The sequence below is a fragment of the Mangifera indica genome, chromosome 6 (genome assembly GCF_011075055.1).
Source record: "Mangifera indica cultivar Alphonso chromosome 6, CATAS_Mindica_2.1, whole genome shotgun sequence".
Taxonomy (NCBI): domain Eukaryota; kingdom Viridiplantae; phylum Streptophyta; class Magnoliopsida; order Sapindales; family Anacardiaceae; genus Mangifera; species Mangifera indica.
The window spans coordinates 18,671,387-18,693,432 of record NC_058142.1 but is presented as its reverse complement, the minus strand read 5'-3'; the positions used below and the strand labels follow the sequence as shown (position 1 = coordinate 18,693,432).

General features: G+C 30.8%; 3 protein-coding genes and 1 pseudogene across 5 annotated transcripts; 3 read left to right on the top strand and 1 right to left on the bottom strand.

The window, feature by feature from the left end:
• The first annotated feature begins 2,930 nt into the window (after positions 1–2,930).
• LOC123219056 lies at positions 2,931–4,366 on the top strand. 2 transcript variants are annotated; one of them, XM_044640768.1, is made up of 4 exons: positions 2,931–3,248; positions 3,456–3,531; positions 3,883–4,016; positions 4,298–4,366. In XM_044640768.1, exons 1-4 carry the CDS (start codon positions 2,993–2,995, stop codon positions 4,300–4,302), a joined length of 471 nt encoding a protein of 156 aa, XP_044496703.1. In that variant the 5' UTR covers positions 2,931–2,992; the 3' UTR covers positions 4,303–4,366. The 2 variants fall into 2 exon arrangements, with proteins under 2 accessions (XP_044496703.1, XP_044496702.1); XM_044640767.1 differs by having other exon boundaries at positions 3,883–4,366.
• Positions 4,367–4,372: 6 nt separating this feature from the next.
• LOC123219763 lies at positions 4,373–7,793 on the top strand (annotated as a pseudogene).
• Positions 7,794–8,081: 288 nt separating this feature from the next.
• Positions 8,082–9,772, bottom strand: LOC123219055 (50S ribosomal protein L7/L12-like). The gene is made up of 2 exons (XM_044640766.1): positions 9,589–9,772; positions 8,082–9,067 (listed from the first exon to the last, which is right to left on the bottom strand). Exon 2 carries the CDS (start codon positions 8,962–8,964, stop codon positions 8,317–8,319), a length of 648 nt encoding a protein of 215 aa, XP_044496701.1. The 5' UTR covers positions 8,965–9,067; positions 9,589–9,772; the 3' UTR covers positions 8,082–8,316.
• An 836-nt stretch (positions 9,773–10,608) lies between these two features.
• Positions 10,609–14,345, top strand: LOC123218226 (urease accessory protein D). 2 transcript variants are annotated; one of them, XM_044639520.1, is made up of 7 exons: positions 10,609–10,738; positions 10,835–10,900; positions 10,988–11,107; positions 11,916–12,149; positions 12,977–13,059; positions 13,593–13,761; positions 13,912–14,345. In XM_044639520.1, exons 1-7 carry the CDS (start codon positions 10,628–10,630, stop codon positions 14,023–14,025), a joined length of 897 nt encoding a protein of 298 aa, XP_044495455.1. In that variant the 5' UTR covers positions 10,609–10,627; the 3' UTR covers positions 14,026–14,345. The 2 variants fall into 2 exon arrangements, with proteins under 2 accessions (XP_044495455.1, XP_044495457.1); XM_044639522.1 differs by lacking the exon at positions 10,988–11,107.
• Positions 14,346–22,046: the final 7,701 nt, after the last annotated feature.

Here is a 22,046-nt window from a genome sequence, read left to right as displayed (position 1 = left end):
TTAAGAGGGAAAAATAAACAAAATTTAAATTTATTTTTAATATTACATATGAAATAATGATTTTATCTTTAAAACTTACAGATTTAATAGCCTATAAGTGGGTAAATGAAAATTTCAGAGTTAAGAGATGAAAATTTAAAACACAATATATTTTTAGTGGGAATAAGTCCTTTGGCCTATTATTAAATACTTCAGAGTCACAAAACCACCTATAATTATGAGAAATGGGATAAATTATAGCACACTATGTATAATGAAAATAGGAGTGGACTTAGAACATAGCCAACTTTGCTTGATCGATGTTTGGTTCTATTTTAACAAAATTTAAGTTAGAGTTTTAAGTTAATAGTTTGGCTCGAATTTCTTTTTGGTGATACTTTCTGTTGAGGAAATTATTCATTCATCGAAGACTTCCAACGAAGTCTCTAACAATTTCAAACGAGTTTGAATTAATTATTTAAGACTTAAATGAAATTCAAGCCAATCTATATTCAATCTAGACCTAGAGTTCATAACACTCTTAATTGAATTTATATGTAAATATTTTTTAGTAATACTATGTATACTAATTTTGGGTATATAAATGTGTACACATTTATTTGTGTCATCACATGATTGAGTGTTATTTTATTTTTAATTATCTAATTATGTAATGATATATATAAGTCTATATATATTTATATACCTAAATTAGATATACATAATTTTATTGAATATTTTTTAAGATTTGATTTGAATTTCGAAGTTATGTTAATATGAATGTGTGTGAAAGATTTTAAAATCTTAGGGTGCGTTTGGTTGGGGGATTTTATGATTACCTTGGTAATCTATCTTTTATTCCTTTGTTCAGTTTGTCAGTAATAAAAGATTACAGTAATCTTCTATTACCAATACTGACGTGACAGATAATATAAGTGGTAATCTGATTACCACATTCACCTTAGGTATTTAAAGATTATTGAGGTAATCTTGAGTTTATTATAATTATATTATTATTTATTAATTTTTTAAGATAAAAATAAATTTATTTTTAATTAATATGACAAATAATATAAAAAATATTTAAAAAATAATTATATTCAAGGGTATTTAAGTAAAATAATTTATTAGTAATCTTTTATTACCTTTAACCAAACACAATAATTATTTATATCTATCAAATTTTATCAAACATAGTAATTATTTATATCCAGTAATCTTCTAAGTAATTTATCTTCAAGATAATCTTTCTATTTTAGTAATCAAATATTACCCAAACCAAACACCCCCTTATTGAAAATTCATAATACTATTAATTATTAGGACAATAATTATAATTAAATGTATATTTTTTCAAAAATAGAAAAATATAATGACTATTAAATAAAAATTTTGCTTAATCTCAAATCATAATTATACTATTTATTTCTTTTCTATAACCCAAGAAAAAAATTGTTGTATATTTAAGTTGAGACATTTAATAAGAGTTGAAATTGAAATAATTATATACAATTAGACCAAGCAAAACGGATAGGTTATCCGTAAGATATGTAGGTAACTCACTTAAAAATAAATATGACTTTTACATTTTTGAATCTGTACCCGTTGTGGACCCGCACCAATGGGTGATAAATTTTTGCGAGTGGGATTGGCATGCCTGTTGGTATCCTTGAGCAACTAGTTATTTCTTTTTTATTTACCTTCTTCTTCCTCTTCATCATTAAACTTACAACATATCTAATATAAATTTAATATATATATATTTTTATCTTGACATAAAATAAATTCAAATTTATCAAAAAATTAAAACATTTATTATATTAAAAATAAAGTTAAAGAATATGAACACTAAACACTTTATTATAAATATTTATTCCGTATTTAATATTAAAATTCTTTAAATTTATAAAAAATATTTTTATAATTTTAGATAAATTTTCTTTCATTTACAAAAAAAACTTATATATTTGAAGAGAAAAGAAATAAAAATTAAATGAATATATTAAAGTAATAAAAACAAAAAAAATATGAGAAATTAATATTAATGGGTAATATACAAATTGATCCATACCTGTAGAGTTTGGTACGAGTTTTAGAGATGATTACTTGTATAACTTAACTTATTTTACTCACACCTGGATTAACCCAACCTGACTTGCCCCATCAGTTGGTTAGGTTTATGTATAATTTATGTTTTATATACATTGAGAAAGAGAGGTAGATGATGTGAAAAATGCCATTAATCCATGCTTTTCAAAAACTATCCAATTTTGACCATTTTTTGTATGTTATAACACACAACCCTCAAGGGTTGAGGAATAACTTATGATTTTTTCGCCCAAATTTATACTATCAACCGTTATATTTTAAGGTAGATAACTTCATTGATGATCTTTTATACCTATGTCTAAAACCTTTTTGAATTTGTATTTTTCCCAAAATCCATTATTTTGATCATTTTGTTGGTTATAACACACAACCCTTGAGATAGGGGTAAGACCAACAATTTTTTTTGCAAAAGTTCACAAAAATTGTTGAAAACTGAGGGTGTTTTGAAAATATGGATTTTCGATAATTTCAAAGATTTTCGGTGACGTCATTTATCTTGACTCATGAGAGGGTGGATGGTGCAAAACTATCTAAAAAAATGTCATGTTTTTCCCACCCTCCCATAAAAGAATAATGCTATATGTATATATTTTTAATATACAATTTAGATAAATAAATAATATATTATTATATGATATAATATTATTTTATTTTTAATTTAAAATTATTCAATCGAGAAATGATATATAAAATAATGTATCCATAATTTTATTATTTATTCAAATGGTTAAAAATGGAGATTTTTGAAACACCCTGAATTTTGGGTGATTTTAGACACAAATTTTGGGATTCCCCTTGACGTTATCTCTTCTTCACTCATATGTAACACAGACGTACATACATACATACGTATATACTACATAAAATCAATTTTTAAGTGTCCGACTCCACTCACTTCATAGACATGTTCAACGTGTCTGCCGCGTCTACAGCCTCCACCGCCGCCGCTACATCCGTCGTTAACACTGCCCAACCGTCGCTTTTCGCTGTGTCTTCTGTTGTTCTCCACAAAGATAGAATATATTTTTCTTCTATCTTCTGGGTTCATGTCCAGCTTTCTTCCTCTTCTTCTCTGCGTTCCAGGATTTGTCCCGTCAAAGCCATGTCTCACTCTCAAACCCTCTCTGCTCCAACCCATGACTCGCGCTCTTCCGCTTCTGGTACCATTTTCTTGTTTTCTCTTTCAAAGTTTTGAACTTCTACTTTTGTGTTTCATATCTTGTGTTTGAGTTGTTATGTTGATTGAAAGTTCGTATTTTTATTTGTTTTTAGTATGCTTTTGTTAGTACATTATGTTGAGTTCTTTATTGATTAAAAGCTCTGTCTTTTATTAGTTTATGAGAGGGTTTTGTTAATATTTGTTGTAGGGAAGAAGCAAGCTTTGATATCTTTGTCAGATAAGAAGGACCTGGCTTTACTTGGAATTGGACTACAAGAAGTGGGGTAGATTCTTCAACCTTTCTTTTTTAATTGTTTTGAAGTTTTATAATTTTGAGAGGCTGTTTTTATTTCTAATCAGTGAATTTGGCTCTGCCCTGTCAAGCTTTGGCCTAGTTGCATATGGTTCTTTTCTTTTGTGGGACGTTGATAGTCTTTCTGACTAATTATGAAACTAATTGCTCGATTTTAATCAAAGATCATGGTCATTTAAATAGTTGTTTCTTATCTTGTTCTTAGTCTATGCGAGGAGAACAGTGAAATGAATGAATTTTTAGTAATTTATTTCTTGATATATGGAAAATCTTTTGTTTTATTGGTTTATTATTAAAATCAGGCTTCTATATTTATATGCAGATACACAATTGTTTCAACTGGAGGAACGGCTACTTCTTTAGAAAAGGCTGTGGTGTCAATGACTAAAGTAGAACAGCTCACCTTGTTCCTGGAAATGTTAAAATATCTTTGGAACACAGTTTTGCATTTATATGGTATTCTTATTGTTTCAATAATAAATAATAATCACATATGAAATGATTGATTAAACATTGCTGAGTATTATGTTTTTCAAGTTTGATCAGTTAAATTCATGTCCATCTTCAACTTTATTTAGGCCCTGAGCTTGTTCATTAATCAAACTCAACTCATTCATTGTTAGATCTTTCACTCCCTTAAGTTTTCCTTTTGCAGGGTACTCATATCTTTTTTTATTTTTTTTTATGTTTAGCTTTTCCTGTTGCATTACAAGAATAGTATTAGTTTTGTAGTGCAGCTTGATGGTTGTGTGAAAACTTTACACCCCAATGTTCATGGGGGTATTCTTGCTAGAAGGGACCAAAAATATCATATGGAAGCTCTGGATGAACATGCAATTGGTGGGTAATAATAAAATGCAATTATAATACTTGTATGATCATTGATTTTTTTTCTTTCTTAATTTTTTCCCTTTGTTATGGACATTTGGAACAGGGTTGCTATTTGCTAAAACAATCTATGTAAAGGTACATTTGATATAGTCGCTGTGAACTTGTACCCATTCTATGATAAAGTTCTGCTGGAGGGATTGCTTTTGAGGATGGAATCGAGAACATTGATATCAGTGGCCCTACCATGATCAGAGCTACTGCTAAGGTTTAATTCTTATTTTTGAATTTTTACATGTAAGACTATAATAATAATGAATTTGCTTCTCTCCAAACTTAAAAAATATGTAGCTGAATTCATTCATATTTTTCAATCCCATTAAATATCATCTAAATTTATTATCTCATTCTTATCATTGTTAAATAAATGGTCTTTTTCATGTCATAAATTGACATACAATGACAACAGAAGCATTTTGTTGGTCTAAAGTCATTAACCACTTGCAAAATCATATATGTGTGCAGCCAAATTTAACATTCTGTTATTATCTGATATATATATGTATTGAACAGAATCACAACGATGTTTTGGTTGTGGTTGATTCTGAAGACTATCCTGCACTCCTAGAATTTCTTAAAAGGAAATCAGGATGATGAACTCTTTCGGAAAAAAAACTTGCTTGGAAGGCTTTTCAGCATGTTTCTTATGATTCTGCAGTTTCAGAATGGCTGTGGAAACAGACTTTGGAAGGTATTGGTTTTTCCTTGTATGTTTAGTTATACACAACACTGTTACCAGTGGGGCAATTATAAAAACTTATAAAGCTATCTAATTTTAGTGACGCAAAGTTGTTTTATGGATTTAGCTAATCCATCAAATAGAGCAATTATTTTGGGTGTGCAACAGAAATGCCCTTGGCTAATAAACCAAAAAACGAAACCGTTTGATGAGTTTTCTTTGAAAGTAGATTGCAGGGAACTGTTTATTTGTGGTATTCAAGTATTCTCTACCATGATGAAGTCTTTTGATTGGTTGATTTATTTGGGTAGATAAATTCCCTCCAAACTTAACAGTGCCCCCTTTCACTCAAAAGCTCTCTTCGTTATGGTGAAAATCCTTACCAGAAGGCTGCATTCTATGTTGACAAGAGTTTTTTGGAGTTTAATGCTGGTGGTCTTGCAACAGCTATTCAGCATCATGGGAAGGTTAGTATGTATCAGAGCTATTTGTCATTCATCAAACATGAGAATATGTTACCTCCATCAATAATTTGCCTGGAAAGTGAAGTGTTTATTTTTTGAAAAGTTTGACTTACGCTTAATTTGTTATTAGGGAAACTTATACTTGTGTGCTATTTTGACTATGGAATCCATTGAATACAGAAAGAAAAATGTATAAAGGAACCTATATTAGGTGTTTTCCCATGCCTTACATTATTCTAGTCAGTTTATTTATCATATCTTAATGAAAGCTTGGTTTTACAGTTGAAAGGAAGACCAAACTTGGTATTTAGGAATATTAGCAACTGGAATAAACATAGAGTATGAACTTTGAGTTATTGTTAGAAAATGTGATGTGAGTCAGTGTGGTCATATAGTTCAGAATAGAAGTGGGTAAAATAGTGATATAAACACTTGATATAGATCTTATTTTTACTCATTTGGTTTTATCACGGCTATTTTAATGAGATCTGACGATTTCACAGGATTTGTTGATTGGCAGAATCCATTATAGTAGTTGTTTTTTCTTGGCTTCTGATATTATATGGTGGTTGAATTCCATCTCATGTGCTTTTGGTTTTCATGGTGCAGGAAATGTCATATAATAACTATCTAGATGCTGATGCAGCTTGGAATTGTGTATCAGAATTTAAGAATCCTACATGTGTAGTTGTAAAGCACACAAATCCATGTGGAGTAGCATCACGTGATGATATCCTTGAAGCATATAGTTTAGCTGTGAAAGCAGATTCAGTTAGCACGTTTGGTGGTATTGTTGCCTTCAACATAGAAGTTGATGAGGTGATTCTGTACTTTTAGCTTTTAGTTCCACCCAATGTTAAATTCATCCATAGGAATTTCAGTTAAGCTATCGGATTGAATTGCCTCAAGTTATACAATGGTTTTGCTGTTGTATATCTAAAGACCGTGTGATAAAATCACATCATTTTCACTGAGAAGCTAGACGTTACCTGTGCTTTAGTGCTTGATGATTGAATTCCTGGCTAATTCTAGATGGTGAACCTTTACATCACGATTCTAATTGTCTTTTTTTGTTTCTAGGCTCTTGCTAAGGAAATCTGAGAGTTTAGAAGTCCAACAGATGGAGAAACTCGGATGTTTTATGAGATTGTTTTTTGCTCCCAAGTATACTAAGAAGTGTCTTGAGATTCTCCATGGAAGATCGAAGACTCTTAGGATCCTTGAGGCAAACAAGAATAAGAAGGGAAAAATTTCGCACAGACAAGTTGGTGGTGGCTGTTTAGCTCAGGATTCTGTTGATTTAACTCCCCAAGATATCCAATTCAATGTTGTTTCTGATAAAACAACATAATAAAATGATCTTCATGATGCAAAATTTGCTTGGCTGTGTCAAGCATGTAATGCCATTGTCATAGCGAAGGTTGGTACTTTTCTATTGATTGCTATGTAATCTTTCTTCTGAAAATAGGAATGTCTAGTAGACTTGAAAGAATCTGATCCATTTTATTTTCACAACTGTATGCTGGGTATGGGAAGTGGACAGCCAAATCGTCTGCAGAGTTTGAGAATAGCAATGAGGAAGGCAGGAGATGAGGTTAAAAGAGCTGCTCTAGCGAGCGACGCTTTCTTCCCAGTTGGTAATCATGACATCTTAAATTGACTTGCCCCAGCTTTAAGCTTTATCTCAGTAATTACCCTAAGACATAATGCACCTGTTAAACCATTCCTGCACAAATGAGGAGGTCACATAAAACTTTTTATACATCTGTATTAATCTGGATGCTAATTGTTCTATAAACATCTTGGAAAGATGCTGTGGAAGAGGCATGTGAAGGCAGAGTAGTGATCGCAGAGCCTGGTGGCAGCATTAGAGACAAGGATGTCATAGACTGCTGTAACAAATATGAAATATGGGGTTTCCCTGCCCCTCACCACTGTGAGGCACTTCAGGCATTGAAGCTGACTGACCTTTTCCTTTACTTTTCGTTTGGATCCAGCCCTGTGCTTCAATCTTAGCACATTGTGAGAAAGTATAAGGTTTTGTCATTAGATATTTTGGCCTTTGGTTTGGAAGAAGCTGTTCTCAGACCGGGCTAGCCACCGAGTCTCAATCAGACTAGCTGATCCGGTCCAAATTTTAAAACATTGGTTCTAACCCAATATGCTTATTTGAGATATAAAGTATGTTATTATTATTTGCCATTTTATAATCTCTTGTTTTATCCATCATACACAAATTAATTTTATCCTTGTACAAATCATAAAAACTGTACTCTAATGGTAAAAGCTTGTAGAAATGCAGGATTTTTCCCCTATCAAGGAAAGAATAAAGAATTAAATTAATAAAAAATTATAATTTTTAAAGAAGTTCCTAACAAAGATCATAGTTTCAAACAAGGATTAAAAAGTGTAGGCATAAGACTAACATAATCTGGCCTCAGTCTAATTATTTTTTATTTCCTTTTTCTAACTCCAATCATGTAAACTGCATGAAAAGAAAGCAAAAGATACTTCATGAATTTCCTCCCACTAAAAATGTTGACACACTTGTGGCCATTGCTGGTCAAAATTACAGCCAAATAAAACTCAAAAATCAACTCAGTGAGTAGCATCCACTAATAAAATCTTCACCCTAAACTTGGTGGAGATTCAAAAAGTGTCTAAGAAAACAGTAACTAGATCAGAAAACTTCAAGGGAACCAAATTACCCAGTATCAGCTTCCATTTATTCGATAACAACTTTTGCTCCAAGAGCTTTCAGCTTCTCAATTATTTGCTCACCTTCTTCTTTTGACACGCCTTTCTTCAATATCGATGGTGTCTTCTCTACCAAATCCTTTGCTTCCTTGAGACCTAAATCTGTAAAGCTCCTAACCTCCTTTATAATTTTAATCTTTGCAGAAGCTTCATATGATTCCAGTTTCAACTCAAAAACAGTCTTCTCAGGTTTCTTCTCCTCTTTGCTAGCTGCAGCTGTTGCCTTCATTGCCACTCCAGCCAAACCAGCTGCGCCAGGCTTCATTACCCCCACAACTGGTGGTTCCTTCATTCCTCGCTTCTTCATTATAATAGCACCCAGTTCTGCAACTTCAGATAGGGTGAGTCCAGCTATTTCATCTACAAGCCTGAAAACACGCTCAGTTGGAGGACTACGATGCTCTGTAGGATCAAACGTAGCTGGATCATAATCAGCTGGGAGTCTCCTTGGATCGATCTCCACTTCCTCCTCCTCATCCTTCATTGCAGCTTGACCAAAGTCCCGAGATACCATCCCATTAAAGTTCAAAAAGTTTAGTCCTGCCATAGGATAAACAATGGGATTTCTAGAAAACCAGTTTGGCAAATGACACCTTAGCCTTGATATGAAGCTCATTTTCTGTTTTTTATTCAGGGCAACCTCTTCAAATACTCTTGTCGCATTAACTTATAAATACTCAATGCCAAGCACTTTCAATTTACAGCAGAAAACTCATAGCCTGAAATTAAAAAAAAAAACAGTATAAAAATAATCAGATACAAAGACTACGATTATAGTGAGTTCAGATTCAAAATACAGCTTGAATCCAGTGCCTTTAAGTTTTTCATTTAACTTTTCCCCTCTCTGTCAGTTGGGCAGGTGAATGAGCTGAACAAAATTGTTCCGAATTTTATCAATAATATGATGTTCGCCTCAAATGACACTTCATGTCTGATTCAAAAAAAAAAAAAAAACCCTCCTCGCGACGAAAGGATTATTCATCTTTAGATTTTGTCTTCTAAGGACTAAAACTAAAGCAGCTCAACTATTGAACACAAAAATTATAGAAAAAAAAAGCAGCCCATTACTGATTGAGTAAACTAACAAAAAGCAATCTCATAGTATTTATATAAAGATTGAATTTTTTATGAGGAGGAACATTATATACAAGCTAATGAAAACCATTTCAGATTAAGCATGATGATATAAAGAAACACATATAAATCCGCTCAATTTACAATATTTTGGTCAAGAATTTACCCTTAAATGAACGTTTCACGACAAAGCAATCCAGTGCTACAGGAATTTGTTTCTGGGCACTAAATTGAGGCAGCTAGTTCTGGGTGGCGGACCAGTGATGGTAGCTGCTCTGCGGTGGGTCGTGCTGAACGGTAGAGTGGGGAATCAAAACAAGAAGCAACTGGGCCTGCTTAGGTTTATCGCGGTGTTTTTCCTTTTGGTTAATTTTTTCAACCCATATGTGTTTAATGATTGCTGAATAACCCCAATGGTTTATAGATTATGGTTTATCACCCTTACAAGTACAAGGAGCTATAGGGCTGGACTTAAACAAAATTTCGATTAGAATTGGTGTTCAGTTTGATTCAAACCGAATATGAATTAAAATTTCAATTATACTATTTATCATATTAATAATACTATTTATCTTATTATTAATATTATTTATTTTATTGATAATATTATTTTTCTTATTGATGAACTTCTGATAATATCTTTGATCAATTTAAATTTGGAAAGAATTCAATTCGAATTGTCATAATAAAATCAAGTTGAATTTGAGTCCGTTTATATTCATGACTCAGGTTGATTTAAATCTAAACCTATGATTGATGATTAAAAAAGTATGAGTAAAATTATGTTTTGTAATGAATGAATATTAATTTTTATATTAAAAATAACGTGTTATTATATGTTTGAGTGTTATCATTAAATCATATGGTTTTATATTATCATTAGTATACAAATTAATATTTATTATTATTATAGTTCAAAACCGACACATAATTGATGAGATAAAGCTTGAATTTAGATAAAAATATTTTAATTTTAAATTCAATATGAATTAATTCAAATTTAAGTATTCAAATCTGCTCATTAATGAAAACCATAAAATTATTTTAAAAGAAAGAATGTGCCCGGCCCGTCTTTGCCCAGCCCAACAAGTCCGAAGAAACTTTTGGATCGCCAAGCCCAGTCGGACCTCCCCGGCCCAAATTGTTTGACAACCTTGCTGCTAAAAACCTTGGTAAACTCACAGAAGACACCCTCGAAGTCAGAGATGGAGACAGAAGCACTAACAGGGAAGTTGGTCGTTGAGAAAGTGAGAGGCAAATCAACTGTCACCAGATCCTTCTCCAGATACCCTCTTAAATTCTTCATCCCTAATAAGGTTTTTAACCTTTTTTTTTCTCCCTTCTTGTTCCCTCATGTATTCATTTTTACTTGATTACATTGCTGACCCGGTAACGTTACTGGTTCATTGCAGGTGGGTTCTTCGGAAACTGATGCGGTTTGGATTTATACTCTCACTTATGGTGGTGGGATTGTTTCTGTATGTTACATCTCTTCCTCTTTGTTTTGACTTGCAGCTCTTCAAGTTTTGATTTTTTAATAAAAATGTGTTTGTGTTGTGTGTTAGGGAGATTCTATTGCTTGTGAATTTAGTATTGGAGATGCCTGCACTGTTGTTTTAACTACTCAAGCTTCCACCAAAGTGTATAAGTCTATGGGGTCTAAGTGTTCTGAACAGATCTTGGAGGTAAAATTCTTGTCTATAATGCCATTGGAAGTGCTTTTGTAGAAAACACTTTTGACTGATTTTAAGTTAAGGGAAAGTACTTAAATGCTTTTCTTGTGAGAAAAGGGCTTTCTTTTAGTTTGTTCTAAAAACAGCTATAAAGTTTTCCTTAGAAGATGCTTAGGGTTCATCTGGCACAGCTTGTTCAAGTAGAGGAAGAAGAGCTTAGTAGAGTAGCGTTTTTATAAAAAAATTGTTAGTTGTTTGGCCAGGAAATAAAAGATCTTTCTCATTAATTTACCAAAAAGGGTTTTAATATTTAAGAATAGATCAAGAGAAATTTAAAAAATTGAATGTGGATATTTTTATAAATGTATAAGCACTTTTAAATATAGCCAAACAAGCTAAAAAAAATGCAAAAGTGCTTGTAGGATTGAAAAGCTCTCTTGGCCTGTAGAGAAACCCCACTAAATAGGCTCATAGGCTTTTACTGTGAAATTGTCAGAAAAGTCCTTTTAATGGCAATGAAAGTGCTCCAAAACACAATTGTATCTCATTATTTTTCTGTCCTTATTATGGCTCTGCCTAGTGATCAAATCTTGTTGTATCATGCTTCTGGCTGTGTTAATCAATTGTTATGTCTTTCTTACTAATGTCTGTGGTTTAGTGCATTGATCTAAAGAAAGAAGAAAGACTTAGCAATATGATGTTTTGCAGATGTAGTCTTAATATGATGTAGGATTAGACATAAAATTCATAATTTATAAAAAAAATTATTTGGTATTGTGAATGGTTTGAAGTAAAAGCAGGTTATCGTTGTGTGCAGTAGGTAAGAGTTGGGAGTGGTGCCCTTTTAGCTGTGATTCCGGACCCTGTGACATGTTTTTCCACTGCAAGATATTCTCAGAAACAATTTTTCAGAGTGGTTTCAGACTCAAATTTGGTTATTGTTGACTGGATTACCAGTGGGCGCCATCAAAATGGGGAGAAATGGGATTTTCAACTTTATAAGAGCACCAACAACATATTTGCAGATGGTGATCAGCCTTTGTTTCTAGATACGGTAATTTGTCTATCTATTATTATTGTCAATTTTCATATGGAAAATTTTAACATGTCCTTATCACTTGCAACTTTATCGGTTTCATTGTCAATTAATAAATGTGCATGCCTTAAGTCTCTTGTATTTTATTAGATATTGAAGTGGGAACGTTTTATCTTTGTTAATATTTGTGGGAGGTGAGAGCTCATAATCGCAAAATTGAGTTGTCATATAGCTAATTAAGCCCACGGAACCAGCCAATTTCACTTAAAAGAGGTATTATACAGATTATGTTTTTAACCGTTATTTGCATGACTATACCTCTACATTTCATAATAATATGCTTGTCATTAGACAGCAGCCATCATTTATTCTTTGTTTCATTGAATGATAACTGTGCCATTTATGGTGCTACGTTTCTGATAATATCTTCAATACTTTTTACTCCTGAAATCTCCTAAACTTGCCCATTTCAAGTCAACATCCTGCTGTTTATATTTGTAAACTCTTATGTTATGTATAGCAGCTGGTTAACGATGTATAGTGATTCATGTAGCTGGATCCAAACTGCAAGGGCAATCGCCATAATGTAATATTATTTGTGGTAGGCATGGTAGAGATTTGATGTCCAGCTTGTATTATGTAATTTCATTTGCTTTCTTTATCACCAATTTGTTTAAAAATTAAAGAATCTAATTTGATACAACATATACAAAAACAAATCACATAATCTTTACATTTGTTTCTTAAAAAATAATATATAAAAGTTTGAGTCGCACGCATGAAAACTTGTAGACTCATGTCTTCATATCTTTCATTGTTACAATTGATTAATTGTGTTGTTACAGGTACTGCTTGAACAAGGAGGCATTACCAATATTGCAGAACGAATGCAAGACTACCAAGTCATTGCAATGGTCATACTCTTAGGGTAGATACTTCATCATGTACTATAACTTATCTCCACCTTGACAATTCTACAAGTTTTCAATGTTGTTTTTGTTAGTTTCATTATGCTAAAAGGTTATTTTAGAAATTGTTAAGATCTCAAGTTTAATGTATGAGACTTATATTTCATATTGAAAAGTGTGGACTTTGGTGTAAGGTTTATATGATTTTGGGTTATCTAATTTCAACAACTAGCTTTTAAGGTGTAGTTTTCCTAAGGTTTATATCATTTGATATTAGACTCATCATCATGTCTCTTAGTCGCAATTGTGTGACGCATGTGGTGACGTTGATATTGTAATGTTTGATTAGGGCTAGTAGGGAGCTAGCACATAGTTAGTCCGTGTGAGCGTTGAGGCTGTGATATTTTAGGATCCCAAGTGTAATGTATGAACTTGAATCTCACGTAAGAAAGTGAATTTCTGGTGTGGTGTTTATATGGTTTTGAAGTGTAGTTTTCTGAAGGTTTATATAAAAAATTTAAATAAATTGATTAAATTGATTGGTGCATTACAGGCCAAAGCTGAAGCATATTCAAAATCAAGTTCAAGAAAATGTGAAGAGGATGATGTCTGAACAATTATACGCTCCTTCCATTGGCTTGAGCAACCATGGGAAAACACACTCGAATCATCCTTTGGCCAAACCAAACTTTATTGCTTCTTGTAGTGCCTTTGGTCCTAAGGTATGTTTGACCAGTTTCATGGATTGCAGAAGTTTCTGAAATTTAGCCCAGTCAAAGTGTTCAAATGAGAGTGTCACTGCACTTATCCGGAAAACTATTTTTGTCATTGTAACATGCTTCAAGGTTCCATTAAATTCTTTATGTCTGCAGGGAATAGGTGTTGTTGTTAGAATTGCTGCCATGACAACTGAATCAGTATACAGGTTCCTGCAGCATCAATTGGCCGGCATGGAGCCATTACTTGGGGTATCCCCGTATTGTTGAAAAAGCGCTATGAAAATCATTTGCCTTGTTGAAGTTCCTGTGACTATCAAATGAAGTAGATTCTTTACTTTTATGTGGAAGTTGCAAGAAATTATGCTCCGAATCTGAATGGTGCGTTACAAAACCTTTCTAGATGCTCAAGGTTGCAAAATTTTACAGGAACATGGAGGCTTTTTCCTGATATGCTTACGTTATGTTCATGAATACTATGTGGCAAAGCTTTTTCATTGACTCGGACATAAAAATGAATTGATCTTCTCGATCTGTTATAACAGTCAGTTTCTATAAATTACAGTGATTCATTAAGTTTATCATCGAAATTTTGCTCTGTTACCAACCCATTAACAAATTTGCAGCTTTAGTCCTCTGCAAATAGACTATTCATCTGTACGATCGCACGAAAGAAACTCAAGTTTCATGCATCTTCCCAATAAAACAAATTTGATGACAAGATGTAAGCAAATTTCATATTAACAATATACGGGGAAAGATGTTAAGGTATATATGGACATCCTATGGGTATTCAGAAAAATGAAACCGTTACAGACTATATGTTTGACACAGACAATTTCTTAAAAATGGTTAGATTATTGGATTAAGATGTTATAAATGGTATTAGAATTTTTTAGTGCACTTAGTTTATATATTTGGGCAGTAATAAGATAAATCTTAACTTGTATGGGGAAGTGAATATAATACTGTAGATAAATTTTACATCGACAAAGCACTATAAATAGTGCTATATATTATCATTTCACATTATTTATAGATGATAAAATATAGATTAAACATTTTTTGTAAAACATAAAAACAAAATTATAACGAATTTTATGTTTAAAGTAGATAATATTTTGACTATGAATTGTGGTAAGAGTGTTACACAAAAAATACAAAATCTTCTTCAGACAGATAGTCCATAAATGTATGCAATGCCAATGGTTGTGAATTTCCAAAAGATAATTTATACTTTAATTATTCTACAAGAACTAGGTTCATTTATATAGATATATACTTAATTAACTTGTTACGAAGTGAACTGAATCTGACTTATTCAGTTTCTCCAAGATTGTAAATTAATATTATGAATATATCATCTGAAATCAATAATATTGTGAGACTTTTTTTAGTAAGGAAAATAAATTAGTATTAATGTTGTGATTAGGATGGATTCGAATTAAATTTAAACAAGAATCAAAACAAGTTTGACTCACTTCAGATTGAAATAATACCCTTGAAAAAGTATAAGAATTGTTAAAAAAAAAATACTATAAATAAAAAAAATTATCAAATATATTAGGACGATATTGATGTATCAGTCTTGAGATAATTAGAGATTGATAAGATGAAAATTTATCTTTAATTTAATTTGTTCAAACTGAGCAACAATTGAAACCCAAACTGGATTAGTATACATGTGATCTGTATTAAGATAAAATTTAAAATGGATGAGATTTAAATTTCTTTGAATTAATTAATGGTTAAAAATAAAATATTAATATCAATGTTTGGGACAAAAAATAAAATTAAATATTTTGAACTTAAAAACAAGGGTGTACAAGAGTGTGGAGTCATAGATAAAAAATTTAAAATATATATAAGAACATTAAAATAAAGGTTGAGGCATAGAATTTAGCAAAATAAGATAAAGTTTTAGTTTGGAGAATATATGCATGGCATGGCACGGCACATGATTTCCTAGTCAAAATGTTTGACCTGATTGTGCTTCACTTTTATTTATTTATGCATGGCATTGAATTGAATTGAATATCATCCACTAATCATGTCTTAAGCAAGTTATTAAAATAATATTTCTGATTAAGAAATTAATCAGATCGACCCGTTGGATCCGTCTAACGGAACCCAAGGGCAAGTCCTGTCCTAGAATTTTCAATTCCAATTTAGAGTATCGAGTTAGGTTGAACTACAATTAAACCATCAAATCCAGCCAAATTTACGGTTTGAATGTTAAGTTACCTCGGTCAAACAAACCAATAAATATATGTTGACATCAACATAAAAAAACATTGAGAAATTTGGGAGTATTGGGACTCGGGTCAAGTCTTAGCCATGACAGAGTAGAGTATGTTACGCACAATAGGGCTAAACTTATGTTTAGATATATGTTGGTGTTATTTTTTATTTACCTATTTTATGAAAATAATTTTTTTTTCTAATTTTTGCAATTGAAAGTGGAAATGGACATGCTTGACCAATAGGTTATATTTAATTTTGATTAAACGTAGTTTAAATTTAATATTTAATGATTTAGTAAATAAAATTATTTTAAATATTATTTTCATAGAGGAAGACATTGTGAGAGGGAGAGACAACATTGGAGGCTAGAAAATTACCCCAAAAATTGAAACCCTGCAAGAGAAATGTAAGTTTTTAAAATTTAATCATGAAGGAAAAATTGTTAGTTTTCTAAATCTAAAAGAGAAATAAAAAATATTTTATTATTTTTAATATATTACTAGTTAAATGATAATTTTACCTTTAAAACTTAATTAGTTATGTTAATTTTAACCGTTCATGAATAGGTGTTTGAGTTTTTAATAGTTAATAAGTATCAATTTAAGAATGCAATGAAATTTAGGTGGGAGTAAGTCCTTTGGCCTAATTTAAACAATACATCGGTATGATTGTTAGTCAACCAATCCAACTATCGGTTGATATGAATCACTTTTTAGGGGTTGTTCAATCTAAGCTAAGTTGACTATGATATTGGATCAAGTTCAGAGATCAAACCATTAATGCTTAGCTAGATTTTAGTTTAACAAGTGTACAATATCATTAAAAGGTTATCAATAATATTATTGAAAAGATAAATAATATTATTAATAAGAAAAATAATGTCATTAAATAAATAAATCAGTCGATATCAAACTAAACTATTAAATTAAAATCCGAACTTAAGATTGATTCATAAATTTAATTTGAATTAATTTAAAATTAAATCTATCCAAAACAGCCTTTGTTGGGTCAAAACTTGGTGTAGGTCTTAACAAGAAAAAACATATGGGTGATTCCCCTCTATTAATTCTGACATTTCTTGCATAGGATAATTGACTTTTCTCGTTAGAATAAAAGAGTAACGTGAAACCTACATATAAAACAAATAAATAAATAAATCTCTCTTATTAGAGTAACATGAAGCTATGAAACAGTATAAGCCCATAGGTTTAGAGTTTTAATTTTATGGAATTAAAAATTATAATAATTAATTAATTAAATAATAAAATAATAAAATTGTGGCACTGCCCAACAAGTTTCACAATTGAAAACAACTTTCAATTATTATAATTTTTTTATCTTCAGTTTTTGAAACCGCGTGACCTCTTTACACTGACACCATCAAATATATGGGATCTGTTATGCCCACCTTTATCCTTTTTTTTTTGAATTTTTAATTTTAGTCATTAGACCCGAATATCCAAAAATATAGTGTAAATATTACTAAAATTTAAATAAGTTGAGTTTAAAACAGCTTAGGTTAAATCCAAAATTATATTGCCTCTTAATCTATTTTGAATTTCAATTTATTTATTTTAAATCAATTTTGAACTAATTCTTTTAGATTAAAGATATAATACATTAAAAGTATAAGACATTCATAAATATAATATCTATAAAATGAATTTGAATTAAAACCACTTGGGTTTAAATCTATGTTTGGCTTAAATAAGTCAAATTAGAGTTAAAAATTAATAACTTAACTCAAGTGAGAGCTCGTTAATACTATTACACTAAAACTATTTTTTTCTGATGATTTTTATTCTTTTTTGACATTTAATTTTACCAACCAATCAAATTGGTGGACTTGAATTAGCCCTTGTTTAATATAGGACCGATTTGAATCTATCCCTTTTGTACGTGTGTCTATTCTCTTAAAAGTGCTTGTATATGTATTGTCATATAAAATTATTTTGTTCGAATTGTAGAGATTTTGAGCAAGGGTTTTGAAAAAGCAAGCAAAAGGGTATCTTGGTTTAGGTGGAGTCAGAGAAGGGAAATTTATAGCTAGATACGGTGAACTTGGCTAGCGAAAGCAGAGCCAACCAAATTTTCTTTTCAAGTAAACTCTTTTGAGTTAAAAAAATTAATGAAAGCATATATTAGATGAATACTTTCACACCCATATGGGAAATATACGATTCTTGGCTAACGTGCATGATATATATATTGTCACCAGAAGTTCATCAGATATTAAAGCTTTTTTGGTCCCCTATTTAGGCTTGGATATCAGCTGAGCCAGTCCACTCTTAAAAATCTATTGAACTTAATTTAACTCAGTATAAATTTGTTTGATTAAAATTTAAATCAAACTCGCGTTAAAAGATTTGGATTGTTTTTTAATTAGAGCTGAACTTAAGTTAAAGAGTGTTTGACTCAATTTAACTTGAATTCAATTCGATTAAAGAATGTCATGATATAGTTTTTTTATGTAGATACTCTTACTCTAATTACAAAAGACTCAATTGTCACCACAGTAAGAACTTTATCAAATTATCTTTAAACCAACTATTCATTTTCATATTCTCTAGATTTTATTTCTGTTTTATCATCCTCTAAATAGAGAGATCATTTTTGGAATGTTTCAATTGGACGTAGAGATGGGACGATCTCTAATTTTCAATACGGTCTAGATATAATCTAAGACAATTTGGTCTCAAAAGTTGATATTCGGTTCAATTTAGTTTTACTCAAATTTGTTTGATTAAAATTCGAACCAAACTCAAACTGAAAGATTTGACTCGTTTTTTAATACGAGCCGAATTAGAGTCGAGGGGTGTTTGGGCTCAACTCAGCCTGAATCCACCCCTACTTCTACTTTCATTTCAATTTCAATTTTAATTCTTGCTCGCATTTGAAAATCTAACAAAATAATGATATTTTAATAAAGAAAATAAATAAAGATAAATTCAAATTGAGTTGATTCGAATTTAATTTGAGATCAATATTAGTGTTGGAGTTTGTATTATTAGAAACTCTTTTTGTTCTTTTTTGATGATTTTTTTTTCTAATATTTCATCTTCTCTATTTTAAGATTAAGTTAATCATTTTATGTTAAAGTTAAAGTTCAAATTAAACTTTAATTGTGTTGAATTTGATTTGAATTCACGCTTGCTTTTTAAAGTGCATGCAAGCATAGGAAATAAGTGCAATTATGTTTAGAATAAGAGCAAAAGTAGGATTGAATCATTTATTTGAATGGGTATAAAATATGATCCAATTCCAATATAGATTTAGAGAGGACTGGACAGTGATTCATATGAGAGAGAGGTGCATCTGATGAGTCAAATCACAAGAAGGCTTGTGAATATGACACTGACAGACTTTTTGCAGAAGTGTTTTTGCAAATCTCTGCTCAAAATGAAAGAAAGAAAGAAAGGAAGAATAATTGAAGTTTAAAAGTAACGTTACTGTTTTTTTCATTTCATGTCTCTTTGCTATGCCGTGCCCATGTGCCTCCTCTTCTTCTTCCTCTTTCATTCCTCATTCTTTTCTGACCAGCCATGTGAATGTGATCTCCCTTTCTCTGCCTCCACACTTGCTTTACCCATTGAGATCCAACCCCGTTGACTGGGGGACTCTCTTCCTTACATTACCATTTACTTTAATATGATTTTATTAGTGTACCTATATGTAGTCAGGGTACTCAGGCAATAAGATAACATCAGTTCGAAACTAGTTATAGGTAGATATATAAAAAATAATTTTTTAATTTATCTAATATAATAATTATAGAATTAATTATTAGACTCATAATTTTATTTTACTTGATATGGTTAGTTCAAACATAATCTAGGTTACTGAATTTGAGATTTTCTCATATTTGATATAATTGATTTAGATCTGATTATGTTAAAAAAGTATCTCTTGATTAAATATAAAAAAGTTAGTTTAGTTCAAACAAGTGTTACTCTTTACCAAAAAATAAAATAAAATTAAAGTTTTAATTTACTTGATATAATGATGGTATGATTTAACACTATACATTGAAACTTTTGTCATCAAGTGATACACAAAATTAGTGGTGTAATATTGCATAAGTAAATAATTATGAATATGATATTTTTAAAATTTATTTTTACTGTTATGTTTTGAGCATAAATTTAGTACAGTAATAGTGTCAATTTCAAAATAAGGTTTTAATTTATTTTTGTATAATTATGTATGTATAAGATAAGAGAAAAATAATGATAATATAATTATGTAAATAAATATGCTTCACATAATGAAAAGAAATAAACATGTTAATAAGATCATGATAGTGATGAAAGAGATCCACTCCAAATTATTTTTTATGCATTAACCAACGATTTAGGATAGAGAAGAGAGATTATTGGCATCGAAGATGATGACCGGAGAGAAGAAGAAAAAAACCTTAAAGTTTGGAGAGAGGGGAATGTGACTTTTTAAAATTAAAAAATTTTAGACATGGATGAAATTGTTAGTTTGTAAAACTTAAGGAAAAAATAAAATGAATTATATATTTTTTTAATATTATTAATAAAATGATGATTTTATCTTTGTCTTTAATAGAAAATTTTAATGATAATTCGACTATAAGTAGAGACTTTGAGTTTTTTAAACTTTATGGGTGTGACTTAAGATTGCATTAAAATTTGGGTGCAAATAGTCTTTGCCTAAAAATATTTTGACATCAATTTTCCAAGATGAATGTGATTTGAGTTGAGGGTTAGCTTCAGGTTAGGTTGAGTTCAAAATGATTGATTCAAAACTCTATTTGGATTATTTGAGTGATGAATACTAACACGAGGAAGAAAAAATGTTATTTGAAAAAATAACAATGGTAAAAAAAAATTAATTGAAAAATCATTAGAAGAAAAATCCATTATTAAATGATAATAAAAAAATATAAAAATCATTGCTAAGTGTCGATTTTGAGTTAAGCTTAAACTGAAATTTCTTTAATTCTTATTTGATTTAATTCAAATTGATAGCGATTTGAGTCCAATCTAATCAGATTGTATTCACACTGAGATTTGATTAAAAGAAAATTTTAGATTTAAACTATATATATTAATTAATTTATACTATAATAATAATATTTTAAATTAAAAATAAAATTACATCAAATCAACTAATAAATCATTAATTTTAATATAGACATGAGTAGTGTTTTATATATATAATTTTTATATATAAATAACGATGTATTATTATATGATTGAATAGTTAAATTTTAAAAATAAAATAACCCCTACTAACACAATTTTATTGTGTAAATATTAGAATTGATCCAAATAAGGTCCACGCGCTCTCTCATCCTTGCAACCCACACGCTCATATCTCTATAAGTAAACTTTTATCAACCTTTTCACACTCCAACAAGGCGTCACCGCAACACACTGAGTGAAGAAGATGGTCCAAATGTGGCTTCTCCGTTGGCCAAAAACCACCGCCACCACTTCCACTGCCGCCACCTCCGCTTCACAAAGCGACTCAACCTACTGCTGCATGAGCAAGAAACCCCTCTCAAAAGTCTTGAAAACGCTCAAGAAACATGGCTCCAAAATGCTGCACCGTCATTTAAACATCACCAACGTCTCCAGAACCAGACCTTGTTGTTCGTTCCAATACCACTACGACCCTTTAAGCTACTCTCTCAACTTTGACACCTCCGGCTCTGGCAGCCTCCTTGACGACGAAGATTATTACTACAAATTCTACTCTTTCTCTTCCAGGTTCGTTGCCACCTCAAAATCACCCTCTACCTGTCCAACGTCGCAGGCTTAGCTTCCTTCCTTCCATTTTTTGGAGGGGTGGGGTACGACACAAGATAGTAAATATGAGTTGGATCTCTATTAATGATATATCAATATCAAATTTTTGTCGTATTTGATACCGTAATTAGGAGGGTGATCCAATTAGATGCAGTGATTGCGAAAAGGCAACTGGTGTTTTTCTTCTTAATTTTGTAAGGTAGGATAGGAAAGTTCGATTTTCTATTTTTATGAGGATATTACTACTTGCATATATACATATAATTAATT